Raw genomic sequence first — 25,342 nt, 5'->3', positions numbered from 1 at the left:
ACAGACACAGGAACCAGATAAGTTAAATTAGAAATACACGGCAATAGAACATTTTACAGTAGCTGCCAAAACCTGAATGCCCAAGCAGATGTAGGAGGGAAAATCTTAATGTTTCCTGGGAGGCAATGTGTCGGCAAAACTTCTTTATCCCATCCCATCTTCTTGGAGATTGGAAGAACTCTAGCCTCAAAGCAGATGTTAGGAGGAAGAATTGTAATTTTTTTCCGTTTTTGTGCCAAGTAACTCTCCCAGAGTGTGTAAAAACAGACAGCCTGCCAGACAACTCCTCAATCTTCCATCCCTATATCTGCTTGGAAATTGACTAAACACTGATCTCCAAGAAGATGTTGGGATTGATTTGATTTGGATCTCCATTAGTGACTGATATGTCGCTATTCTTCCTGGAGTCCGGCAGAATGATGTAAATCACTGTGTGGCTCATACGAGACAGAGGTTCACCAGGCCTCCATCCGGGTGATTTGTAGCGAATTGCCAACTCCAGACTGAAGGACTTGTGCCATCGCACACCGGGGCATGCCCATATAAGGATGGAAAATTGTAATGTTTTCTGGCCACCCTGACTTCTTGAAAGTCTGCGTCAGAAAAAAGCAGACAAAAAAAGTTTACAATTTTCCAGCCTGCTCGGAGATTATCCAAACATTACTGGAAACTCTCAAGACCGCCACACACACAAGGGGATAGAATTACGGCCCAGAATTTATTGTTTTGTTGCGTATTGATTGCGAGGGGGGGAGGCTGAATGCTTTGTGGTCCCTGCAACAGATGAGCTTCGCCTGCGAACACTTAATTGGATTACTCAAGCTGCACGTCGGAAAAGGCCAATAATCCTCGGAAATATTTGGCCACAAACGGAGGGTCTGTTTGGCGCGCCTCAGTTGGGTGGTTCCCGGCGAGGCCCTGGATATATTGGACCGTCGATTAAAGCCTCGCAGGTCAATACTGGAGGCAGCTGCACACGCGGGGTAGGAGAAGTTTGGCCGGGAGGATCCGACACTCCGCTCGGACTGACCTTGAGCAGAACTCCGGTTGTCAGGCGGAAAGGTCACTGCCGACACGGAAAATCAGGAATCTGGAAAATTGCCTTCAGTAATTCCCGATAATTTATGGCCGCGGATGCTAATTTTCATTTCACAAGTACCTGCCTGTGGTCAGTTGAGCCTGACGAGCGACGGATAGCTGGGAAAACATCGCTACAAAGCTCGTTTTCCAAACATTGCCTCGGCTGACTAATTGTAATGAACCATGTATACATCAGAGCAGTTCAACCTGAAAGGAAAGTTTGCTTTGATTTGCAGAGTTTGAAGCATTTTTGATGGAGCATTTTGTTACAAAACAAACTATAAAGTCATTTTCTAATTTGAAAGTGAAGCATTCAGAAAGTTTATGTGTTTCATAAAGTCGTTAAAACTTGTGGGAATCAGACCAAAAACTATTTCAGTTGAAGTTTCTTTGCAAAGTCAGACAAAACTTTTAGACAAACTAGAAAGCATCTTCATCGGTAGAAATTGTGACCCAAAAAGTAATTTCCAATGAGAAATACACTACAAAAATTGATGATCAGGCCAAGCAAAGTTCTTGCATTGATATTAGTTTTCGTGTATTACAGATTTGCCAAAACTTGCAGACACAATATGCATAGTGAGCAAAAGCATAATTTTCCAATGGAGAAACAACTAATCGAACCAAAACTCTGTAAAGCTGTAAACTTTTTGTGCATCAGAGAGTTGCCGAAAGTTGCGGAAAATGTGAAAGGTTTTTCTCGGGGAGAAATGGTGACCACTGGGAAGGGCCAATCAGGCAAGAGCACTCCAAGGGCACGGGCCTGGCAACTTCAATTGCATATTTTATAGGGGAGATCAAAGGATGGGACCTTCGCTCCTAACTGTGCTTCCCAGCCTTGATTGCGCCCTGGATGGCTTGCCCCCGCTAAGTCTGGTAATTACCTCCTGTCATTAGGAGATGATGGATTCCTTCCGACGTCACAGCTCCTTGAGGAGTTGGGGAGGAAATCATTTCTTCCGCAGATGGAATTATCCATATACTTCATCCCGGCCTGTCAGAAACCGCCCTGATGGCCGATTGGTCGCGGCCCTCCCGGCCGGAGTCGAGACCGCGGGGTTACGGGGTCTCCCCCGGACCAGAACGCGAACGTCTCACTCTGAGGGGAGAGCAGATGGATTCTGTCCATCTGCGGCCCCGGGAAATCGCGGTGTGAATAATGCAGAGGGGGGGCTCAGCCGCCGACCGACCTGCCGCTCTTCATACTTCATACGCAATGTAGTGGCAAGACCCTGCTAATTACCCAGCCGGGAGTTTAGAGGAAAAGTTGAAAAGGCGGCGGTTCTTTCTTACCTGGTCTCCTCATGACCTGCCTCCAGGGGCGCGCTGCCTTCAGAACTCTGCAGAAACAGACAAAACTTCCTTAGATCAACAATGTTGCACACTTGATAAATTGATAAGTAGTACTACACTTTTGTATGTAAAAATATACCTAAATAACACCTCCATTGCATCAAAACCTGCAAAACAAGGAATACATGTACATGTATGTGTTCAACTGTCCGAAACAGTGTGTCAATAATTTATGACCAAATCTAAATGCAAAAGCTCTTTTGGCATAATTTACAAAAATTTGGTCAACAATATAAACAAGCTAAACCGCAGGTTCAACTCTCCAAGTCTCTCTGCAAACACACACACCAAAATGAACACACAAACTGATTACAAATAATAAAAATCCATCTTTTGAAAGCAGTTTTTTTCCAATGAAACAATGCTTTATAGATAGAGCAAAACAGAAGAGTTGCAGAGTTGGCTCTATTGTACATTTGTTCCCAGGCTGCATGCCGTAAAACATCCATTAAACCCGCGGAAAAGACTGGACCCAACAGGCCTGAACACTCCCCGCCATATATGTCACACTCCACAATCCGCAGGGTATCTGTTTTCCTGTCAGACAAAGGTCTAAACATCCCCGGGCTCATTTTTCACGACCCTCCTCGCGAAGTTCCGCGCAGTTTGACCCCCGCGAGATTAAATCATTACCCGCCTGACCTTTGTGGGAATGGTGGGGAGCGGGAGCGGAGTGTTTCTATTATAGCGGCGTCCATTTGTTTCCAGCGCGGGACAAGCGCAGGAAGAACGAGGGAGGAGAAATGATGAGGTGAGATGGATGGAGGAGAGGCTTGCTCCATCATGTCAGGACCCGACTTCTGCCAGAGGGCCGGTCAGGTCCAACATCAATTGGCTTTTCCTGATGATGCGGGGCCCATCGAATGAGCTCGGATCAACGACGGGCTCGAACTTTAGCACAATTGTGTGCACTATGTTGGAAAGGGATCCAGGGGACACAAAATCTTAGCTTTTGGAAGATCAAAAACGTTTGTCCCTAACTGATGATTTGAAGGCTTTTCCTGATGATACGGGGCCCATCGAATGAGGTCGGATCAACGACGGGCTCGAACTTTAGCACAAATGCGTGCACTATGTTGGAAAGGGATCCAGGGGACACAAAATCTTAGCTTTTGGAAGATCAAAAACGTTTGTCCCTAACTGATGATTTGAAGGCTTTTCCTGATGATACTGGGCCCATCGAATGAGGTCGGATCAACGACAGGCTCGAACTTTAGCACAAATGTGTGCACTATGTTGGAAAGGGATATCCCGGGGACACAAAATCTTAGCTTTGAGTAAATAGAAAAACATTTGTCTCTAACTGATGATTTGGAGTATGGAGGGACGCAAAGCTATTTGACATCATACAAACTGCCAAAAGATTCAACAGCTAGGTACAGGAACATCCTGGGCATGATGAGATGTTTGAAGAGAGCCCTGTATACACACTGTACTGCTTAAGCGCTTATTAAGGTGGTGAAAAACAAAACTTTACCCAAAATCCACATTTTGCCTTGCATAATCTCGGTAATACACTGTATTTCTGTGACAACAACAGACGACTGTTACCAGCCCTCCGACCCCCGTAAATTCCGCCAATCTTCTCTTCTTCCTCCATTTTCCCACTCTTTGATCAAGGTCGCCTCCCATCTTAAATGGGACAAGTTCCCGCATGGCTGCCCGACCAGAAAATTACCAGGCTTAAGAGATAACTCGGAGTCTGACCACATTCTCAAGGAGTCTAGCAAGCCCTGCATATTTCATGTCCCAGATATTTCCTCCTCGGACGGTGCAATAACAACCGGCCGTCGCAACGCCAAGACAAATCCCACGACACTCTTTACACTCTCGCCCAGGCCAGGTAGAATTTTGCATCATAAAGTCTCGCGGTCGTCGTTTTTACAGGAGGTAATGTGGTCGTTAGCAGGGTAAATGGGGGGATGACGATGTCGAAAGCGTCTGGTCAGGTACGGTACAAGGTTTGAACCCCCGGGGTACCGCAGAGGGCAGATGGTTACAGGACGATTATGCGCATCAGATGGCAGGACTCGAAATACTGGGGGCACATACGCTTAGGTGCACCCAAAAATGGAGCTATGCACCTAATTTCTGACTTTGATTGCTCCAGTGCACCTAGATATTTGTGTAGAGTGAGGTACAAAAAATGTAAGTATAGGCGCTATTGTACACTAGACATATTCTTAATATTTTGGTATCAGATAACAATAAAACCTTTAACACATTACTTTTTTCAAAAGTTTGAAAGTAGCAATAGAATTTCAGATTCAAGCTCCAAAGAGAGGTAGTAAGGTTTTTCTGACATTCTACTTCAACTTTTGCACCCAATTTTTTTCTGTGAGCATCAAATTTTTTTACCCTACACTGGGCATCATCCTTTTCAACTTGTGTACCCTCAGTTTGCTAAAAAGGCTAGCATCCAGGCTAAAGTTTCCAGGAAATGTCAGGGCCTTCTCCAGCTTAAAATCTTTTTTGTAACTGTTACCATTCATGTTTAGGAACCCCTGTTGGTAATCTTCGTTGTTAAATGTACCATTTGAAGCTTACAAAAATACATTTTCATCAATTTCAGGTCATGAAGTTCAGATTTTTTTGACAGACGGTGTGAAATTTTCCTCTGTCCCAACATTAACAAGCAAATTTCTGACTTGGGCCGGAGAGATGGGTCATGGAGACAGCCCCAGGTAAGGTTAACCAGTGCATCTTCTCTCAAAGATGAATCATGGAGTCCTGTGATGACCAATCCGGGGTGAATTTGTACCCAATAACAGTCCACACCTTGCGCGTGATCCCCCCCGATCTATGAAAAATTGGGCCGGCCGATGGAAACTGTAGGCCGTGATCAGGACACGGTCAGGAGATCAATCGACATGCCGGGGGAATTAGGGGGCGTCGGGATGGGAAAACGCATGCGGGGATTTGCTGAGATAGGTGGGTATTATCCCGCACAGCTGTGGGGGGACAGACCTGGCTGATACTGTGAATGCAGAAACTTTCACGGTGGTTTAATGTTCGCAGTTTTCACGGTGGCCCCTTCACCACGAACTTAAAACCACAAACATTTTTCCATGGCTCCATGATTCATCTTTGAGAGAAGGTGCACTGGTTAACCTTACCTTACATTTTTTCCATGGCAGTAAGAGACTACAGTGCATGGTGCTGCCGCGAACTTAAAACCACCGCGAAAAGTTCTTTTTGCCGCGAAATTGAATCCATGCGAATTTAAATGCATTTACAGTACTAGTAACTGGAGCTACACCAAGTGGATGAGTCGGTTCTTGGAATCAGAAAAAATAACGGTGAACTCTGTATCTGTATCTAAATAGCCGGTATAACCACCCGGCTATATAGGGATCAATTTGAAATAATAAAGAAAAAATAGACTGTTCTTGCTATGGCCATACTAATTTGTTTGTATTACGAAATTTTTATGTAAATCTTTTGCAAGGACCTTGTCTAGAAGTCCTTGATTTTTGTGAAATAACTTTGGCAGAAGAGAAGAAAACACCATAAATTTAACTTCATCCAGTTCAAAATGTGTTTAAGAATGGTAGCGAAGGGCTGCCTACTTTATTTGAGTTTTTCCATTATCATGTTTCAGTCCTACATTTTTGTCTGTGACCTGTCCCACAGCATAATCAAGGGTGGATGCGTTAATTGAGAAAATTTGGGTCTATCACTTCTTTAGATCACAGAACCGAGAAGTCAAATTGTCTAAGCCCAAGGGAAGCTCCCCAGGAAAGGGGTTGGTCAGCCGCAGAGGTAGACACAACGCTTTCTGGGTAGCATCAACATTTCCTACAGGGAGTAGACTATCTAGGGAGAGGGACATAGCCAATTACCCACCATCAGCAGGGCTGGTACATGCACAGTGGGGAGGCAAACTCTCCCACACATCACTTCAGTTGGCCTTCTAGTCTCCACCAGACTTTGCTGGGCGGCTGAAGAATACTGTAAATGTTTCCTGCATTCTCTTGGAGACTTACTTTTGCTTATTTATTACTCTTATTTACGTCCACTAGATTTCCATGCCATTTTCAGAGTGCTGTTGAGTAGGGGCAAACCTGCTGGAGCGAACCGCATAGAAGTGTGGTGTAAAAACAAGCCGACTGGGGACCCCGGCAGCAGTATAATCAAACACTGGATATAACTACTGCTACTACTACTTCAAGTTGCAGTTGGAAGAATTGAGCAATGCACAATCTGTAACTTTTTTCCATGCCCGTTTAATGCAGTGCAAGCATGTATTCATATTGAAGTCTATGATGAAGAAAAGTATTAGCATTACCTATCATCATCCATGCACTAGCATTACTTGTCAGAAAAAAACACAGTGTCACATAGATTCATTGTCTACAAACAAATAATAGTAAAGTCACAATGTTTGTCGCACCATTTGACTGACAAGGGCAAGAAAAAAACAATGTTGTACTGTCTGTCTCAGAATGAACTCGCTTTTGCATACATGTACATGTACACCATATTCGACATGTGGATATCATCAAAAGTGTATGAACAATAACTGCATGATAGTGCTACCTCATGCACACAGAAAGCAGCAACGGTAAATCACAAACACACCGCAGCTATAATACAGCCGCTCAAAATGGACCTTGACCCAAATGCACTTCGGCCAGACTTTGTCTGTTTGCATTCTAACTTCTCCATGGTGGGTCTGATCCAATCTCTGCCCCACTTTGCCTTTCACACCAGCAGTTATTCGGTATGCTGCCTGCCGAGGACCAGGGGCATACTGTAATTTCTGATTTTTTCAATGTACTGTTATGTTCACGGTTTTCACGGTGACGCCTGTAACATGAACTTATCATTACCGATAACGAATAATTCACAGCCCTTTTCTATGTGCACTTGCCGCGACAGTGAACATTTAGTTCCGAGAACAAGTTAAATTTTCTCAGATCGTGAAAGTTTGGTACCGAGAAGACAAAGAGAATTACAGTATCAACAGAACCTACGGCCACACCGATGCAATTTGTTGTCCTCCGAATTTGTGTGCTTCAATCTTTTCTGACTTCACTCGATTTGATTTGGATCCACAATTAGCTTTTTACAACAGTAGCTATTCTTCCTGTGGTCCTTGTAAGGCCATGGCAAGGAAAATGTTATGGATGCTTATCATTCTGTTGCATCAACTCTTGTTACAAGGTTTAAATTGTTTTAAATCTAGCCATTTTTTTTTTTTTACCCACCTTGTTTGAGGTTAACAAGGGATGTCACCCAGAAAGTTTAATGATGAAAAGGTGATGCCTAATGATAAAGTTTTTTTTAGTGAATTTTTACAGTGAAATGCAAGTTTTCCGCCCTACCCTCTGCTTTTACGATGTCCATTTTCTAATAGGTCCACCTTAAGATGTTTGACAACCATGGGAAAAAAAGAAGTTCTGTTGCAGTACCAAGGTCACAGTTAGGTGTGATGGATCATTCAGTGTAATTTAACCAGTTGCTGCCGTGCCGCATGCCTGCGAAGCTGGTGTGTTACGCCGAAGGGCGGTTATACCGCCTATATAGATACAGATACATACCAAAATTGACCTTGACCTTCGTCTTCCCAACACCTACCTACATACCAAATATCATAATTGTAATTTACGAGGAGGTTCTGAGTTATATTGACCACAAATATCCTCCAAATATCCAGAAACACAAACAGACTCACAACACAGACACACTCAAAACAATATCTCCATTTTCCTGGAGATAATGCATTGTGGTGGCTTAAATGAGCAACACATTCTCACCCCCCTTAAGTCCAGACTCAGACTTCCCACCCAGCACACTGGGAAGTTTGGGGGCAGCGTGGCAGCTAGCCAAAACAAGTCTGCCCCCAGACACTGTTGTTACTCCACTAATCACACATCAAGTGACAGGGCAAACAGGCTGCTGCACTGGTTAACCGCAAAGACAGGCCAAATCACTTTCTTGTTTCTCGGATCAAACAAGAAAAAAGACCAAGGCTGAAATGATTAGGAAGAATGTAAAAACAGAGCCAGAGAAAGTTTGTTTCTTAGTTTGATAAAATTTCAGCAAAGGAATGTGGTCAGGCTCATGCTTTTCTTTGCCTTCAATTGTTATGAATTCTTCCCTTATTGGAGAAGATGGAAATGGAAGAAACAAAGAAGCAAATTGACATAGAAGGCAGACAGACTGCTTATGCCGTGGTCACATTTCCAAACCAGGCCCGCATCAATGTTTGTGGGAACAACAAATAATAGTGTTTATCAAGGAATATCCGCAAATTATACTCATGCCCAATTGTTTACATTCTGTGTGTTTTGTTTCTGTTTCTGATTTTACTTTTTGTTCCCGAAAGCAGATCTGCCGGGTCCCAGTTTGGAAATGTGACCATAGCATCACAAAGGTTCATCATCATATTTTAATCCAGATCCGTTAGCCAGTTTTTACTCTAACATGTCCCAGAAACAAGGAATCAAAGTGATGCAGAAGGGAAAGAATACCAGGGCTCAAAATACTTTTTTCTGCATACCTGCACTGGTGCAGGTAACATTGAAAACTACCTGCACCAGACAAGTCTTACCTGACCACTCTGAATTTAGGCAGTATGGATCATACTAAAATTGTTCAGGAACCATTGCTATAATTATTTCCTCAGATTTATACTGGTAACAGTGCAGCTAAGAACAATCCATATACAGCTACATGATACATTGTAGGACATTTATGTATAAAACCCAGTACACGGACCAGTGCAGTGACTGATGATGATGATGATGATGATGGACCAGTGCAGGTTAGGTGCAGGTAGACACCAAAAATACCTGCACAGCTCCAATTCTACTCGTACCTGCATATGCAGTTGGTATTTCGAGCCCTGAATACTGTAGACCACAAAGCTGCCTTACCTTGCTGTGTTCTTCTGCCGGGCGGACCACATGCTCTGGTTTTCTGCGCCTGATGTGAGGCTCTGCATGGGGGGATGGTGGCTCTGCATGGGGGGATGGCGGCCCTGCATGGGGCATGCCCCCGTTGGACATGTCTGCTCCAGTCGACCTGCTACGTTGTTGCGATGGCAACAGGATATCGCCAGGCTCTAGCTGGTCTTGGCACCTTGTGGTGGAGGCAGGTGTCGCTTGAGAAGTCACATCTACTTGTGGAGGTAGCGTCCCATCTGTGTGTCCCGACTCCGATGACAAACTGCTTCCTGCGAGTGTCTGTGGCTCGGGACGGCCGAGCGTGTGACTGTTGTGGGAGGGAGCGTCTGTCCCATGATGGGGCTGGAGTGTTTGCACAGTGGCCTGTGACTCCTTTCCGCACAACACTGTGCCTTCAGTACAAGCAATGTCTGTACAACTCTGGCTGTCTAAATCCTGTCCCTGGGAGCTTCCTGCACTTTCTGTGATGCACATCACGTCAGAATGGGAGGAAATCTTGTCAGCTTCGTCTCTGGAATGGCCTGAGCTTGTTTCTCCTCCATACCTTACAGCTGACTCCTCTCTTCCCTGGGAACCACAACCCTGAAGTGCCTGATGTGACTCACTCACATCCACAGCATCTGAGTGAGTGCTACCATCCGACTGTTCTGGAGACTCATCTTGGGGTTCCTCAACTTTTAAGGCATCTGTCAGTGAAAAAGCAGTCCTGCGTTGTGCAATAGCGACTCCTCCAGGTAAGGTACCGTTGGGATGCTGATGATGTGAGGAAGAACGTTTGGGATGCTGAGGATGTAAAGAAGAACATTTTCCATGTTCTTCTTTGCTGAGAAGTTGCAGCCGGAACCCATCCTTGTCGAACGCTGATGTTCCGATGTTGCTGCCTGGCTGGATAGATTTTGGGTCAGCCTGCGGTACTTTTGATTGACAGGTGTCAGTCATCAGGTGGTGTATGGATGGAACAGATGGTTCATCAGGTGTTTGGGAGATGTCCCTAGAGCTGGCCCGGCTGGTGGACAAGCTGTCTGTATTGGTAGTTGTCACAGATCCTCCGTTCACACTATGCAGAATCTGGAAGACAATGAGGCAATGACAATCAATCATACTGAAAAAAGATTCATACATCTCATTTTCATAAAAACATATTATAAAGGTTGAGGTAACTCAGTTATTGTTATTCTAAATGTGTCAAAACACTAAACAAATGTCTTTATATCTTCCATAAGTTGCAATACAAAGTCAGCTTGTTCTTCATTGACACACTGCTGCATGAGATTCAGCATGCTCATAAGATGTCATCCAGAAAATATACATAGTTTGGCCTTACATTAGGTTGACATGCTAGATCTACTGACCTGTTGTGTAGTTGCTAGTGAGAGGTTGGATGGAGTCTGTCTGTTGTCCACTTCACTGGTTGCTGAGTATGCAGTTGATGATGGTTCCCTCTCACCGAGCTGCCGAGTATCACCGAGGACTGGAGAGTTGTCTTCTCCGCCTGCTGGCTCCAGAACCAGTTGAGAAGATTCCTTAGCAGTGAACTGCCCGTCGCACACCTTGCGGTCCACCTGGACTGGCCTGTACTCACTGCTGGTGACTTTCAGCTGGGCTTCTGCACTGGTGCCGATGGTAGTTATCTGTTCTGTGGGTTCAGGTTCACCAGTACACCCTGACAAGTTGACAGCAATGTCAGCATTGCTTGGAACTTTAGCATCAAGGTGGACGCTGTGGTTGCTCTGTGCATTGTTTGCACCTTCAGTGGCCATAGAAAATGATACATCGCAATCTTCTTGTTGGACGCCAATGCTGTTTACTATTGCCTGGAATGCGCTCGACTGTTCTGCATGACAGGAAAGTTCCTCCTCTGTCTTTGAAGGACCAGTAGCAGACCCAACTGATGAAAAGTTTGCACCACGTGTGCACTGTGAACTGTCTTCACTAAGCCACAGTCCGTCCACTTGTTGAGCTTCTCCACAAGCCTGCTCATAGGACGGTGGACTGAGGCCGTTCTCCATGCCAACCTCTTTTCCACTGCAAAGGCCACCAGTCTCACCAGTTCCTATTGAGGTTCCGACTGCGCTGTTGTGACGTGGCACCTCGTTGGTCTCGTGATTATTTTGCTGCAGTGGCAGAGCGTCGTCTTCAGTGTGAAGGCATCGATGGTCTTGAACTACTTCTACCTGCCTTTGGTAAGCGCAGGCACCGTTTGCCATGTGTGTTGAGGCAAACGCTGCCATCGGGCTGATGAACCGTTGCAGCGGGATCTTACGAGGGACAATCCTTCTCCGTCCAAAACAGCCAGGATCGCTGATAGTCAGGTCTCCATTCACATCTTGTTTCGTTGATGACTTACCGTCAGGATGATGGTCAACAGTGTCAGTTTCTGCATCCAAAATTTCTGTATCAGATGGATTGATTGTTTTTATGTCCTCATTTGAAAAGGCACGAGGCACTTGCACTTGCTCATCAACCGAAACTTTGGTCCCCGTGACATCCCAACTTTCTTTCCTGACTGGAGGTGGTGGGAACTCCTGTGAGCTGCCATCAGAAACATGGAGGGTTTCGTGTTGCTCTTGCAAGTTTATTGTGATATTGTTGGCGATTTCTGGAGTTTCAAAGTCTTTCTCTGCTTCTTCTTCTTCCAGCACACGAGTTTGGAGTGTGCATGTTCTGTTTTCAAAGTTTGGTCCGGACGACGCATCCTCATTCAAGTCATGCTCTCCTCCTGAGAGGAAAGTCTTTGATCCTGACAGCGTTGTCTCATTGGACTCTTTAACGGTAGAGGCGTCAGAATCACTTCCACTCGCATCCAGGGGCGGCCTCTGCCCGCCGAACCCATTTAGCAATTCCTTCAGGTTCTTTGTTGTCTCCTCCAAGATGGCTCCGCTGCTCGCAAGGTCATCAATCTGCTTGTAAGTCTTCTTTTCCAGGAGCTCAAGGTCGGCGTCGGCTCCTGAGGGAGGGTACCGGAAGCGTTCCTCCCCTTTCAGCAGGGCGTCGTCTTCCTCGACGTCAATCAAACCCACGTCGATTCTTCGGGAGTACGGCGGCAAGGCCAAAAAGTCGTCCTCTGCCAGCAACTCCCTCTCCAGACTTTGGAAGCGACGGAACATTTCATCATCCTCAAACTTTGCGGAAGGTGAGGCCGGTCGGTGATTGCCGAGGATTCCCTCCTGAGTCCAAAGTGTGCTGGAGGAATGATAAGGTATTGATCCGCCGATGCCGCCCTGGATCCCGTCCCAGTCTGATATTGCGGAGGCTGGCACATCTCTGCTGTCAGTGGGTCTGGGACCAAGTCGTAAATCTGCCGACGATGCTGCTGCCTCCGGTCCAGAGGAAGAAGAGTTGGGGAGCACTTCATGCCCATTTCCCGCATCTCCATCACAACTTCCTGCCACTCCATCAGTGAGGTAGCTCGAGGCAAACTGGTCCAGAGCGTCGCCCCTGGTTACCACTTCGGTGGCCCCGTTGTAGACGTTCTGCACGACCATGTCGGCGTCTCTGTTGGTGCTGGCCCCCGTTTCACACTCCTGTAGGTGTTTAGTGGTGACTAATGGCCGGTGGCACTGCGTGCTGCCATTACCATAGGCACCATTTGTCATCCTCCCATCACTGTCACCGTCCCCGGAGCTCCCCGACGTCCCCCTGTCACTCCCGGCTCCCGCTTGGCCTGTCGCCAGGGTGACGAATGACACGCGGCGTGCTGCCTCAGTATGATAGCCGTTATCTCCCGGCGCGGTGATAAATTCCGCTGCTCCGGAGCCGTGTCCCGAGTGCTTATCTGGGGATGTAGGCACACCTGACTTTGGCCCCCTGTAATCGACATCTCCGATAAGACTGGCTGATGGATGAAGCTGCCTGATACCTGGGCCGTCCCTCCGGTGCCATAAAACATCACTACCGGTCATTTCCTCTTCATGCAACTGCCATCTCCTGGTACTTAATGTCCCTGCATGGCCATGGAAGGATGATCCCTCCCCCCTAGTAGAGCTGCTGCAGCCATATCCGTCCCCTCCCTGTTGTGTCGTATCTGACGTTCCAGAAATCCTGGACTCACACGAAGCGAGCTCGTTCCCATGAACACCACTGCTGTACCTCCCAAAAAAGTACTTTCTGTCTTCCTCTGAAGTTTTGCATGCCTCTTCAGAGAGCTCGTTTGTTGCACTGTCTGTTGTGCAGTCTGGCTCTCCCATGTCCGCCCCTTGTACTGCATATTCCGCAGGACAGTCGTCTGTGGTAGCAAACAAAGCTGAAGTCGCATCCTCGGAGCTCTCTTCCTCACGCCTCTCCTCCTTTTGACGACTTCCCCCTTTCCTGTCGGACCTCCTGCGGTCCTCTTCCCCATACCCCAGAGTCGACAGCGGGGTGCACTCGTAACTGCTCATGCCGCTATCCCACTCCATGCAGTCTGCTGCACTCTCCTCGTCGTAACAGCCCAGCAGCAAGCTTGCCACATCCACACTGTCTTCCCTTTCATCATACTCCTCTTCCTCGTAGCATCTTGCGCTGCCGCTCCTACTTCTGCCGTTTGTCTGCCTCAACTTGGAGACGAATGGACTCGTCGTATCCATCACCTCCTGAAGGATCTCCAGGGTCCTGTCACTCAGGCCATACTTGCGATAGCCCTGGGCAGATTCGGCGGACGAGTCATTCTCTGAAGACTTACGAACACTATCCCTTGAAGCTGCTCCCTCCTTGTGGACCGAGTTTCCCACAAATTCAGGATTCGCTCCTGATTTAGTGTCTCGCCTGTGGTACCAGCTCGGGTCTTCCTCCAGCTCATCTTCCTGTTCCTTCAGGCCATCATCCTGGTCGCTGGATATCCCACTCTCCCTGCTGTGGTACATCTCCTCCTCCTCTTGTGGGGAGAACTCAGCCCAGGCTGCTCCAGCCTCCAGCTTGTCTGAATCTGAAGGTACCAGGGGGAAGTTCATCCTGCTCTTCCCGTCCCGAGCCTTCAGCAGTTCTGAATCTGACTGCGTGAGCAGCGCAGAGCTCATCAGATGGCCGGCAATCCTGCTGAAGAGTTCCCTCTTGGACAGGCTTAGGGCCTGTGGGACGGAGTGGATCTCCACCACGCCCAAGACGTTGAGCCCCTCGTCGAGCGACATGGTTCGGTCCACCAGAACACCCTTGATCGTGGCAAACAAGTTGTCGTCTCTTATGTCTCCTTCGCCCTCTGCCAGCAGGACTTCGGAGTCCAATGTCACTATGGCGGATGCCACTGATGAGGATTGGGATGTTTTTTTGTTGAAGTAAAGCTCTCTATTACTTGGTTTACGGGTCTTTTGTGGGACAATGTCGCTTGTCGAGCGTCTGTTCCTGCTGAACATAGAGTCATCACTGTAAGGGTTCAATGAGCAAGTGCTGTGCCTTTGGTCCGTGTACTTCTTTGGCGTCCTCTTCTTTGGCCTGACGTCTCCATCGCTGTGTGAAAGGCCCCTTTCTCCCGTCTGTTTCTTACTCCGGGCTTCCGTCTGGAAGTTGTGGTGACGAGAAGAATGCTTTCTGGTTTTCCTGAATTCGGCGCTGCCGTGCACGATGGATTCGTACTCTCCGGCGTCGAAGGGAATGACGTCAGCGTCGGAAGGGAAGTCCTCCAGGTCGAGTGACGTGTCGGTCGACCCCGTGGCGACCTCGCTCAACGTGGACGCAGAAGACGAGAGGTCGTAGCGCCCCACCGTGGTCTGGTACAGGCCCTGCTGGGGAAGAAAGTGGTCAATTTATTCAGTATACAGAGTTCTACTCTACAGCAAAACATCATCTCTGCAGTACACACAAGCAAAACATCATCTAAAGCTGAACAACTCACTAAGGCCACAGCAATTTTATTCGTTGGTTCTAGGTTTTTAAATAGAGCATGATTAACATATAAGATAAAGCTTGAGGACCAGACTTTATTCATCTGTTCATCTAGCTATTGCTTTGGCTGTTCAGCATGTGCACCCAGTGATAGACTTAATGTCTTGGCCCACTCTATATGGAGTGAATACAGTTATTATTTCCCTCCCCTTTTATGATGTCCACTTACTACAATTTTACCTGAAAATGACGGAGATCCAAGGAAATAAATTGGTGTGGCCTAATTTCAAAACGTGACTTATTTCTCTATCAACTGCCTGAAGTGAAACATTAAAAAACCACACCCAAGGACCAGGTTTATGCCTTGGTTCATTCAATCTTATGAAGTGAATACAGCCATATTCAAGTCTTCCTCCCTGCTCATTGCTTTTATGATGTCCAACTGATATATTTTCACAATAGAAAGTCCAACAAAAACCAACAAATTAAATTGGTGTGGCCTTACCAAGCATATTTTTTTAATACCGATAGACAAAGCTAATTAAAGCAAATTGATCATGTTATATCTAGAATGCATGTTCATAGTGTGCCTGGTGTACTGTATTATGCTGGACTAGCAACTGCATGTATTTCACTTAAATGGTTTCATTCTGCCTAAAGTCGAGCTAACAATGGAGACATACCACCTACAGTTTGCCTAACTGAATTACCTAATGAGAATCACATCTGCCTAACTGTGCGCCCGAGGTTGATCCCACCCTGATCCCACTGTGATTGAACAGAGCACATTATCCATCTTCCTCTGCCGCCAGATCGCTATGAACCGGGAAACAAGAGATTTGATATACTTATTGGAGTAAATGCTCGAGCACAGAAATCCATTCCATAACACGCATTTTTCACGTAACTAGGGGAGCTGGGACGTTTATCATGAGGTCCTCGCAGCCTTGTTGTGGCTTGGGACTTGTGGGGAGAAGGAGAGAGACGTACAAATGTCTTGTACCCGATCCATTATCGCACCGTGAAATACCAGCAGAAAGATCCCTTTGGAACCACACTGTAATAAATGGGCTGTCAATAAGGCGCTCATAACTCCGCACATTCCTACATGAGACAATGAGCGGCGTGTCCGCGTCGATTAGTATCACGACTGCCGCGCAATTTTGCCGGAACAGCGATCGGAACGTCGATGAAATGTCAAGGCGAGAACTCTGACCTTCAAACGCCGCCGCCCGCCCTCCCCAAGCCTGAACCCTGCCCCCTGCAGCAGGAATAACACAACACTATTTACAGTACTTTATGATCCATACCGATTTTCCCTTAATACCAAGCGAAAACGCAGGCCTGTCGGGTCAGACCCGAGCTGAAGATTGAGGCTTCCCCATCCGTCATGCGGCCTTCAGCCACCTTCATATTGTCATCAGACTCAAATGGGCAATCTCCCGCCCGTGCCTGGGGCATAATATTTCATTCTCGGGCCAACCTGTCGGTGATTTTGACCCAAGTGCCTGACAACGCCGTGGCGCTCTGCCTCGCGAGGAAGCAATTTCCCAGAACATCGTTCATCGCCTTAATCATCGGCCACTCAGCGGCTTTGTCCGCGGTTGAAGAGTTTCTTGATGAATGCTTGCGACTTTTTTAAAGCCCTTTTTGACTTAAAGAACTTGGAATATTAGCACAGCTACACATATATTGTCAAATCATCTCTGCACTGTTTTCTTTGATGTTTCTTTGGCAGTATTCTGATCAGTTAGTTGCTAAAAGGTAGATCTTATGTAATCTTCAGCCATTTGAGTAGAAATTTGGCACGGTGAGTTTCTTGACAAATGACTGCAACTTTTTGTAGAGCTCCCACACTTCAGACTGTACGGAAATTACCAAGCCTCATCAAATCTGATTCTTCGTCAGTTTAATTGTTCTCCGGTATAATTAATCCCTTGCATGCGGTACACTAATCCGTGCACGATTACTCTCAGGTCTTTTTTCTGTCAGAAATTCTGATTCCCCTACTTTTGCAACACAAGACTGATGGCACTCCAGTGACATTAAGCCGATTCAAGAGGAGTTCCCTGCTTTGTGTCTTTCACCGGTTGGTGAATCGATTAAACTATTAAACTATATGTTATTTTAACCTCAAATCCCCTTAATACTCGCCGCTCCCTCCACCTTGAATTCGACAAGATATAAAAATCGTCATTGCATCATGCAGAGATATTCGATAATAAGATCCAAGTGTCCCTCTGCTCACGCCATGGGTGCAGAGCTGGTGTGGTACTCTGTGTGGCCATATTAGGCCATGTTGATTTGATTATGTGGATGACATCCTCTGGGAACTCAAAAACTGATGCAAGCGTGCGAAAAAAAAGTGCCATTGTTATGAAATCTAAGTGGCCAGGAAGGTTGAACAAATGACTGAACACACAGGATATAGTATACCGAACAATGGATTCTCCATTTTTGTTCTTTCACCTCTTCTTTGACCTTGGAACATCATATGCCATTAGACATTATTACGTTTTCCAATATTTGTTTTTGCAATCCACGGCATATATCGGATTATTTTGAAGTTGCTTCCGACAATTTTACAGTATGGTTGAAACTTTTATTTATGTATGGAAACGGCCGAAAATTGATTTGCGCGCAGATGTCATCCATATAATCAAATCAGCATGGCCTTACAGGAACATTGTCAATGAAAAGGCAACACTGATTTTGATGTTCCTCTGGCACCCTGTAGAATTGACTACAACCCGACAAATCCCCTCCTAGTTCGTCCTCACCACAACACCTGGCAATCTGAACCCTCCAGTGGGATGTGAAAGAACAGCTACTTCATAGGTAAGGTCGTTTTCAGACTGAACATCTTGGCATTATGGAATGAAAGCAGAAAATCATTTCTACTTGATTTTTAGGTCCAGCAATATTTCAAGTATTAAATAACTCAAACTCCCGAATGCCTGTGTCATACTACATGTATGTCATTACAGAAGACCGTGTGATTCAGACCCTACTAGATCTCTCGCCTATATTTCAGGTGAATCTTTGACTGTGTGGCAGGTGCTCAAGGCGTGACTCTACTCAATGGATGTCCCTAACCGAGCTATGTATAGGTACTTAATTTCACCCGATTGAAGCTAGAAAAGCTATTTTAAGTTTTTATCTCTACTTACTCTGTAGGTGTAAATCTCTCAGTACAGAACCGTGCTACAGAGTATATACTTACTCTGTAGGTCTATATCTCTAAGTCCAGACATGATCATTGTGATACAGAATTTATCTGCACTTACTATGTAGGTGTAGCTCTCTAAGTACAGAACTGTGGTACATACTCTGTAAGTATAGATCTCTAAGTACAGATCTGCAGTACATACAAATTCATGTACTCTGTGGTGTAGATCTCAAGTACAGAAATGATAGTGATACAGAGTTTATCTGTACTTACTCTGTAGGCGCAGACCTCTAAGTACAGAACTGTGGTACAGAGTTAAATACAGAGCTTATCTGTACTTACTCTGTATGTACAGAGCCTCTCCTCCTTAATCACTAAGTGTAGATTTCTAAGTAAAGACCTGTGATACAGAGTTTAGCTCTATTTACTATGTAGGGTAAGTACTATGTGCTATGTAAGTACTAAGTTAGTACTCTGTAGTTGTAGATCTCTAAGTACAGAACTGTGCAACAGAGTATATACTTACTCTATAGGTAAGGACAGAATTGTGGTACACACTCTGTACATGTAGGTATCACACACACATTCACTATCCGGTTTAGCGTCCGTTGTTCCCTGTCTTGCAGAGGTTGGACGTGTCAAGGTATAGATCTCTAAGTACAGAACTGCAGTACATACATGTACTATGTAGGTGTAAACCTACATAACATAGAGTTTATCTGTACTCACTCTGTATGTGCAGAGCCTTTCCTCCAGCCGGCACTGCATGTCGATGGCCTGCATGCAGATGGCGTCCCAGCGCCGCTCCAGGTTGATGGCGGCAAGCTGAAGGGCCTCCTTCTCCTCGTAGGTGCGGCAGGCGTGGCAGTCGTCCTCCAGCTTTTCACACAGCTCCAGGACCGATGCGATGCTCGGGGCGTGCGCCTCGATGTCCAACTGTAGAGCCTGTGTACGTGTACAGCAGAGAGGAAATGTTAGTTAGCTTCTCCTCGAAGGTGCGGCAGGCGTGGCAGTCGTCTTCGAGCTTTTCGCACAGCTCCAGGACCGACGCGATGCTCGGCGCGTGCGCCTCGATGTCCAACTGGAGGGCCTGCGTACAGCAGAGAGGAAATGTTAGTTAGCTTCAGTCTCCTCGAAGGTGTGGCAGGCGTGGCAGGCGTGGCAGTCATCCTCCAGCTTCTCACACAGCTCCAGCACAGATGCGATGCTCGGAGCGTGCGCCTCGATGTCCAACTGCAGGGCCTGCACACAACTGAGAGGAAATGTTTGTATCGATATAGACAAATGCTATCACTTAACATCCAACACGGAAATTAATACTATAGGGACGTACATCGAAGAAGGTTGGACATCCAGGTAATAAGATATACCAAAAAGCAGTTACTCAAGCAAATGGATATGATTTTGGAAACGGTCGAAATCGTATAATATTTTTATGATCATTTCCAAAATCATATCCAGTTGCTTGAGTAACTGCTTTTTGGCATATAGGGACATATCCCTCTAAATTTTCGGACGAACACCGTTGACCTTGTTCGCATAATGAATGACCCCTCTATCTCCAGCAGTGACTTTGGGAAGACACCACTTTTGCAGGAGGGGGTCATACTTGTCAGAAAGTCTATGTCGCCCCCCGTCTCTGTTGAGCATGGGCCAGTGGGCTGTGATGAACACTGCCTCCTTTACGCCTTGTGCTAAAAAAAATCCTGATCTGAATCTAGGATTTTTACTTTGTCTTAAGATATAGAAAGTCTGGAAGACTCTCAGTGTAGATATACCAACACAGATGAACTTTTATGCTGTTAGCATTAATGATCAATGACCACACACTAAGCCAGAGACATTCAATATGATATCATCATGTCCTGTTACTTTATCTACCTATGTCGTTCAACTTAAATACAACTCCTTAAATGAGCATGAACGGGACACAAGAAGCTATGTAACGCAAGTTCACCTTTATTCGCTGGGTAACCTATATCCGTTATCTGAAAAAGGCAGGATATTTAGGAATATCAAGTCGACGGACGGTGGTTTCAAGTTACACTATCTTCAAACTATTGCAGTTTGAAACTACCATCCGTTGAATTAATATCCCGAAATATCCTCCTTTTAAAATTAAACACACCGAATATCGGTTACTGGTGGATACAGGACACAATCCTTATCTCATTTTTTCCATCTAAACGTTCACTAGGCAACCAAAAGCACACGCAGCATGCAATCCAAGCAAAAATCACTAGAGAGCACTGGTGTACAGTGATAGAAGTGATACATTGGGAACTTATTAGTTGTGGTGGCATGAATTCATATTAGAGAGATCCCACAAAAATCAAATGGACCAAAAAATGTCCAGATTTACAGTATAGTGAAGTGATGGCAAGGCCTAGGAAAAAATGGTGTGTTCCCTGTTTCAGTCCTGAAAAAAATAGGGCCGGTAGGTAGGGACAAAAAAATTCTTTGTAGACTTTGGCCAAATGTCAGTTTAATAAAAATTGATAGAGGACACTTAACGTCATAATTTCAATGTTAAATTTTAATTTTGTGCATAATGTTTACAAATTGGTGGATACATTTATCCTTATTTTGTTTCTATTCAAATGGGAAGCAGGCTGAATAAAGATTGTAAATCCACTTTTTGTTTTTACTTAATGGTCACCACGTAACAAGACCTGAAGGCCTCTGCCCACCAAAAAAAGGCTAGGGTCAGCAGGTTTTTCAAGGGTAGGTCGGGAAACAGGAAACACAACTGTAGGCTCAAGCCTCTCCATGGTTGATAATACACACGGTAAGGCAAACATTGTGTCTCTGATGAAAAGAACCCAGTCTGTCTCCCACACCATGAATTCCCCAGTCGGTTGACCTTGGTCTGTTTGCATAGCAAGTGAACATCCATCACAAGGTCATGACCTTCAGCACCTGATTTATTTCCTGTTCCCAGGATACGACCTGCGACCTTACAACAGTAGCAAAATGTATCAAAATTATTTCATATTTCCTTTAAGTGATGCTGTTATGCATACTTCGATAAAGAACCCCCTTTTTCTGTCTAACACTAGTTCGCCTTTATCCACGGGTAACCTATATCCATCGTTTTAAAAACAGTGTACTAAGGATTATTAAGTGGACTGACAGTGGTTCCAAACTTCAATATTTTGATTTCAAACAAAAAATATTTTCAATTCAAAACCGCTGTCCATCTACTTGACAACTATAAACACCCTGTTTTTCAATATAACGAACATAGGTTACCCCACGGATAAAGGTGAACCTGCGTTACTGCCTGCCAGTAGATTCATCATCAGAGCCAAAAATGTTTCCCTGCTGTCTAAAAAAAAATATAACCCCATAACCAAAATAAATTTGGTACCAAACCGCTCATAATATATCATAGCAGGCAATTTCTCATTTTGGCATGAACAAGCTGTTTTCTGGCAATGCAAACCTCAAGTACGAACAGTTCAAGTGCAAATAGAGCATGACTATTCTGGATATTGATTCCCAGTAAATCTACCACTGATGAATACGTTCACGTTGCAACCTTATTGAAATCCAGCCGATAGTATCTAATTTCCGCCATATCACCATTCCTGCAACGAAACTGACAGACCAAAAGGAACCATCTATCAGTCAGCACATTAAGCACCAGAGAATATGACAAACTCCGTGTCAGAGTCAATAACCGTCCAACACTACGGCATAGAAGTGTATCATTTTACACTGCAAACCCATACAAACACCATTGCTAATGATCTTGTTTGATATCAACATCCGACCAGACTGCTTTCTAGCTGCCATGATGAAAAGGAACTTTGGAGCAATTTATTTTTGAGCAAATCCGTTAGTTGTTACATGTATGAACTTGTCTGTAAAAGAGTCCTGGAGTATTGATGAATTGACTCAAAAGTGTTAAATTTAGCAGTCGAATTTGGGTACCATGTATTGAAAAATAGATAACCCATCACACCAAGTGAGGCAAACTTGTCATTCACAGTGTTGATCAGCAGCTAAGGGCGTATGTGGCCGACTGTAAGGGCCTAAACGCTATAGAAACTGAGATGGGAAAGCCTGGCCATTCATCGAATGGTGTGGGAATATCACACCAAGTGAGGCAAACTTGTCGTTCACAGTGTTGATCAGAAGCTAAAAGCGTATGTGGCCGACTGTAAGGGCCTAAACGCTATAGAAACTGAGATGGGAAAGCCTGGCCATTCATCGAATGGTGTGGGAATATCACACCAAGTGAGGCAAACTTGTCGTTCACAGTGTTGATCAGCAGCTAAGGGCGTATGTGGCCGACTGTAAGGGCCTAAACGCTATAGAAACTGAGATGGGAAAGCCTGGCCATTCATCGAATGGTGTGGGAATATCACACCAAGTGAGGCAAACTTGTCGTTCACAGTGTTGATCAGAAGCTAAAAGCGTATGTGGCCGACTGTAAGGGCCTAAACGCTATAGAAACTGAGATGGGAAAGCCTGGCCATTCATTGAATGGTGTGAGAAGGATCTTGACTTTAACTTGAGTGTGCAGCTCTCTTTATAGTACAATGTTTCTTTTAACACCTGTTTTTCCAGGTGAAATGTACACTAGGTATCTGCTGTTTAGAACAGCTGCTTGTAACGCTAGTTCACCTTTATCCGTAGGGTAACCTTTATCTGTTCTTTTAAGAGCAATGTATTTAGGGGTATCAAGTCGACAGAAGGTGATTTTAGATAAATATTTTGAAAATTTGCAATTTGAAACTACCGTCCATCGACTTGATATCCCTGGATACCCTGTTAAGCTGCACAACGGATATAGGTTACCCTGCGGATAAAGGTGAACTAACGTTAACGTTACATTTCATGGTTCTGTGCCTGCCTTCCTTACCTCGTGCTGTTTGAGTCTGACCTCCAGGTCTTCCACCCCGCTGATGTTGTAGATGTCGTTCACAAACATCTTGGCCTCCATGTCCGACAGCCACGCCTGCAGGTGCTCAATACTCGCCTCAAGGGCAGCTGGGGAGGGGGGCAGAAAAGAACAACATTTAGAACTGGGTTCAAGTTCAGAAAGATGTAGAACTAGGTTTAAGGTTATGTGGGGAAAGGGGGCAGATAATATATTTCTGACAGCCAGGCCTGCAGGTGCTCAATACTCGCCTCAAGGGCAGCTGGGGAGCGGGGCAGAAAAGAACAACATTTAGAACTGGGTTCTCCTGTTCTACCTGCCACCAGGACATGTTAATCGAACCTCAATTTTATTTTGTACTTTGTATTTAATATATCTTATTCATTGTACATTTTGTATATAAGCTATATTTTGTTTCCAACTATCATAGTATAACGTTATACCATTTTGTATCTTATTATACAAAATGGTACTTGAATGTGCATTTTGTTTGTCCCGGGGAGATTGTAGAGGTGACCTGTCACCTGTTTTGTCTTACCCTCCATTTGATATGGAAAGTGCAATAAACAAATAAATAAACAAATAAACAAGGTCATGTGGGGAGGGGAATGTCTAAACAAAATCTTCTTCACTCTGTTTCTAACAGCATACTGCTAATATTATTTCCAGAGTCTTTGTTCCTCAAAGGTACGAGTTACATTTATTCTGTCATTCCCACCAACTCTTGCAAAAGAGAATAACTGCAGTATTGAACTGCAAATGTGGATTTAAACAAAGTCTGGTTTACTTTATATTCGTAGTTTCAGGATAAATACAAAAGATGGCTAAAGACTTTATGCAACTTATGCCTAACTCTTATCTCTGTATCAGCAAAGTGTTTCTCCTGCAGTGATGCCCTCTATCATCCAAGACTGAAATTGCAGCTCTGGTGTTGAAAAGTCATGAGACAAACCATTGTAATTGGACTCCAGGTAGCCAGTTTCCATATAAGGCATCATGTATCCACAAGTCATGGATTGGATCGCAATTTTTAGTTCCGCTAGATCTAAGGATATCTCTCTTATGGTTACACCCATGTTTTATTCCAAAACATAGAAGTTCTGCTGCAGTGCCAAAGTCACACACCAGGGGACCCAAAAATCAAGCTTGACTCTCCTCTTCCCGACTCCCTATGCACTTACCAAATATCATTGTAATCCATCCTGAAGTTCTAAAGCTTTGGTAGAAATATACGGAAAACGCACAAACAGACAGACACACACACAATATACCTCCATTTTTCGAGGTGGTAGAAACTCTGGTTTGTCAAACACATGATGTACATGTACAGTGCACACCTAACAACATTTAAGAGTCTCCTGTTACCATGTTTTGACACACCATATGTTTCCAAGTTCACTGTCACCTAGTTTATTTACTTTCCCCCAGGACATTGCCTCCCCACAAAAGGCCTCCCCTGGTGCCTCCAGCCCTCCCTGCCAAAGTAACCACCTCTGGAGGTTGTAGCAATCTTGTAGTGTACACCTGACACTCGCCACACTTTGTAGCAAGGAAACCTTAGAGCAGGAACATGTGGCGAACAGCGCTCAGCACACAACAAGTACTGCACTAATCCCACAATGTCTTCAGTAACTCACACCGTGTTCTTTGTAACAGTCAAGCGCTGGGAAAATTATCCATGTGGTGTTTACCTCATTCTGAATGTTCCAACCAAACAAATCCTTTGCTGTGGTCATGGTTTTGTTTTTGGAAAAAAGCCTGCTTTGGTTTGGTCACAGGGAGTCACACAGTTTTGTATAGAAAGCCTCCTTCACCTCTTTCACCTTTCTCAACGTTTATAACTTTGAAAGCAGCCTGATAATTAGACCAGTTCCACTGGCCCACGCACCTCCATCAAAAAGAGAAATAAAAAAACTTGAAACTTTCTTTTCAATCAACTTTGCAGCCCCCATAGGGGCTGAATTGCATTGATTTTACAACAAGATAGCACTTCTAATCAATGATCATCATTACACTTTGACAACAATTTCAGATAAATCTGAAGAAATCCGTAACAAAAATGTGGGACTTTGAATGGTGCACATCCGCTCTAGATCTCAATTGTTGGTTGAATGTTACTTTGACAGACAGCCGCTAATATTCATA

General features: G+C 45.0%; 1 protein-coding gene across 1 annotated transcript in view; it reads right to left on the bottom strand.

Moving 5' to 3' along the window:
* Positions 1-25,342, bottom strand: part of LOC118423371 — an 84,915-nt gene that overhangs the window by 1,169 nt on the left and 58,404 nt on the right. The window contains exons 9-14 of the mRNA XM_035831491.1: positions 23,180-23,307; positions 19,263-19,399; positions 19,039-19,219; positions 10,697-15,040; positions 9,315-10,412; positions 2,374-2,420 (exon numbers count right to left, since the gene is read on the bottom strand). Coding sequence (XP_035687384.1) covers positions 2,374-2,420; positions 9,315-10,412; positions 10,697-15,040; positions 19,039-19,219; positions 19,263-19,399; positions 23,180-23,307 — 5,935 coding nt within the window. The remainder of the gene's footprint in view (positions 1-2,373; positions 2,421-9,314; positions 10,413-10,696; positions 15,041-19,038; positions 19,220-19,262; positions 19,400-23,179; positions 23,308-25,342) is intronic.

This window comes from Branchiostoma floridae, chromosome 1 (genome assembly GCF_000003815.2).
Source record: "Branchiostoma floridae strain S238N-H82 chromosome 1, Bfl_VNyyK, whole genome shotgun sequence".
NCBI classification, from domain to species: Eukaryota; Metazoa; Chordata; class Leptocardii; order Amphioxiformes; family Branchiostomatidae; genus Branchiostoma; species Branchiostoma floridae.
This window is presented reverse-complemented; position numbering and strand designations above follow the sequence as displayed.